Raw genomic sequence first — 3,077 nt, 5'->3', positions numbered from 1 at the left:
AAAAAAAAATCATGTATTTACAATTTTAAAATCAATTAAGAAAACTAGTTGATATTTGAAAAATGAAAAGTTGGTTAGTCCCGAAAATCATTTTTAATGTCAAGCATGCTTCAACTTAGAACTTTATTGGATTTCAAGAATACTGAAAAAATAAAAGCCAAACAAAACGGCATAAAGAAAACTAAGGCAAACATAATTCTCTCTCGTTTCTCTATAAACCCATAATCAGAGTAACAAAACACTGTAAACGTCAAATTAAGCATATATATATATATATATATATATATATATATATATATAAGAAAATACTTTTTGTATAAGTAAAAATTAATACTTCAATTTATATTTTCTTGATTTATATTTCATCTTCCCAAGTACAAATAATGTCTGGCCATGATTGTGAACATTGCAAGTTTCAATTTTTGTTAATGAATGCTTCTCTTTTTTAAAAAAGAAAAAATAATATTCCTTCCTTGCATTAAATTATATCCATTATTTTATTTCAAAATCCCAAAAATAGGATCTGGTTGTTTACCAACCAAACACACATGCAACTATTAAGTTAGTCAAAATACTATGTTCGAAAAAAAAAAATCATACAATTTTTTGGTTTTTCTATAATATTCCTTTCCCCAATTATTTTTTAAATAGAACATTTTCTTCTTTAGACATCCAACTACCACAAATACAATGTGAAGTGTGAAAAACCTAAAGTACCTTTTATATATATATATATATCACTCCCTATTTAAAACCCCATCACAAACTCCTACCCCTTGCAACTCAACCCATCATGGAACACACCCACCCGAATGACCCGACCCCTCACTTGGCCATGATACCCACGCCTGGGATGGGTCACATTATCCCACTCACCGAGTTCGCCAAGCAACTCGTTCTCCGTCATCGGTTTACCATCACACTCATCGTCCTCAATGACGGCTCGCCCATGACGGCCCAACAATTGCTTCTCCGATCCTTACCCAAAACCATTACCTCCATTTTCCTTCCGCCCGTCAGCTTCGACGACCTCCCTTCTGACGTTAGAATCGAAACTCGAATCTCACTCAGCTTAACACGGTCCCTTTCCGACATACGCAAATCAATCCAATCACTACGCAGGTCGACCCGACTCGTGGGCCTCGTCACGGACCTCTTCGGCACAGATCCCTTCGACGTAGCTAAGGAAATTGGCATTCCTTCCTACATTTTCTTCCCCACAACTGCCATGGTTCTGTCATCGTTCTTCCACATGCCGGAGCTCGATGTCATATGCTCCTGCGAGTTCAGGGACCTTCCCGACCCGATTCAATTATCCGGGTGTATACCAATTCATGGTAGAGACCTAATTGACCCGGTTCAAGACAGAAAGGACGAGGCCTACAAGTGGGTTCTTCACCACGCCAAAAGGTACGCTCTCGCAGATGGAATAGTGGTCAACAGCTTCTTTGACCTAGAACCAGGCACTTTTAAGGCTTTAAACGCCGAGGGACAGCAAGACCGACCGCCAGTTTACCCTATTGGACCGCTCACACAATCCGGTTCGACAACTAAACTGAGTCTTGAAGACGAGTTCGGTTGTCTGCGGTGGCTAGATGAGCAGCCACGTGGCTCGGTGTTGTTCGCGTCATTTGGAAGCGGTGGGACCCTGTCCTTGAAGCAAATCCACGAGTTGGCACTGGGCTTGGAGATGAGCGGGCAGAGGTTCCTTTGGGTTGTGAGAAGCCCAAACGAGAGGGCTGCGAACGGCACCTTCTTTGGGGCCCAAAACAAGGAGGACCCGTTGAGTTTCTTGCCGGAGGGGTTCTTGGGCCGGACTCAGAAATTGGGCTTCGTTGTGCCGTCGTGGGCTCCGCAGGTTCAAGTCCTGGCCCATGAGTCCACAGGTGGGTTCTTGAGCCATTGCGGGTGGAACTCGACCCTGGAGAGCATAGTGCACGGGGTGCCGATGGCGGCGTGGCCGCTCTACGCGGAGCAGAGGATGAACGCCGCCATGCTGCGGGGGTTGGGGGCGGCGGCGATGGTGGAAGCCGACGAGCAAGGGGTGGTGCAGCGGGGAGATATCGCGAAGTGCGTGAGGGGAATAATTGAAGGAGACGAAGGGCGGGTGCTGAGGAAGAAGATGGGGGAGTTTAGGGACGCTGCCCAATTGGCTCTGAGCAGGGACGGGTCCTCCACAAAGGCACTTGATGAGGTGGCACAAATATGGAAAAATCAAAAATAATAATAATAAGTTAAAAGAGTGTAGGGATCTAAAATGCCCCGTCTATAATTTGAAAGTAAAATATAATAAATAATTAGTATATATATAAATATTTACAAAATTACCCGAGCTCTATTTTCTCTTGAAAAAACATGACCACATGTTTGAATTTTAAAAGTCAGAGTTGGGACCTCAAATTTTAAAATTGATGCTTCAACTTAAATTTAAAGTTACGAGCACGGTCTTCTTATGAATAGATAGTTAGTAAATTGAAGTACTTTTTAATCTATATTTTTAATTTTCTTGTTATTTCTAAAATACTTTTCGAGTAAAATTATCAACTAACATAGATGACTAGAAAATTTTATGTTGGTCTAATATTGAAGTTAAGTAATGTTACATAAATACAAATTCTAATAGTGAAAAAAGACATTATAAAATGTGCTTGTTTACATTGTCATTTTTCTTTTTGTTATCGATTTTCAGTTATTTTTTTTTTAAAAAAAATTAAGAATTATATGTTATATTTTGTAATTGTTTTAACAATCTATTGTCAAAATACTTTGATGTCCAGAATTTTAACTTTTGTTGATAAAATCATTCATTTTATACATAATTTTGAAGTAAAATTAAAATAAAATGATCAAATGAATTTAAAATATAAGCAAAACGAAAATATACATGAATTTTTTTAAAATAATAATAATAATAAAAGCTATTAAAAATATTTTTACTACTTTTCAATTGTTATATACAATATGATTGTTCTTATAAAGTGAATTATGAAATACAATAATTAAGTAATATAATTACAATAGTTTTTGTTATTATGAAAATTTTAATTTACATTATTTTTCAATTTTATTATTTTAAT

General features: G+C 37.7%; 1 protein-coding gene across 1 annotated transcript; it reads left to right on the top strand.

The window, feature by feature from the left end:
- Positions 1-793: 793 nt before the first annotated feature.
- On the top strand, positions 794-2,224 carry LOC131157845 (hydroquinone glucosyltransferase-like). Its single transcript, XM_058112252.1, has one exon. It carries the CDS (start codon positions 794-796, stop codon positions 2,222-2,224), a length of 1,431 nt encoding a protein of 476 aa, XP_057968235.1.
- Positions 2,225-3,077: the final 853 nt, after the last annotated feature.

Source organism: Malania oleifera, chromosome 6 (assembly GCF_029873635.1).
Source record: "Malania oleifera isolate guangnan ecotype guangnan chromosome 6, ASM2987363v1, whole genome shotgun sequence".
Classification (NCBI taxonomy): Eukaryota; Viridiplantae; Streptophyta; class Magnoliopsida; order Santalales; family Ximeniaceae; genus Malania; species Malania oleifera.
This window is presented reverse-complemented; position numbering and strand designations above follow the sequence as displayed.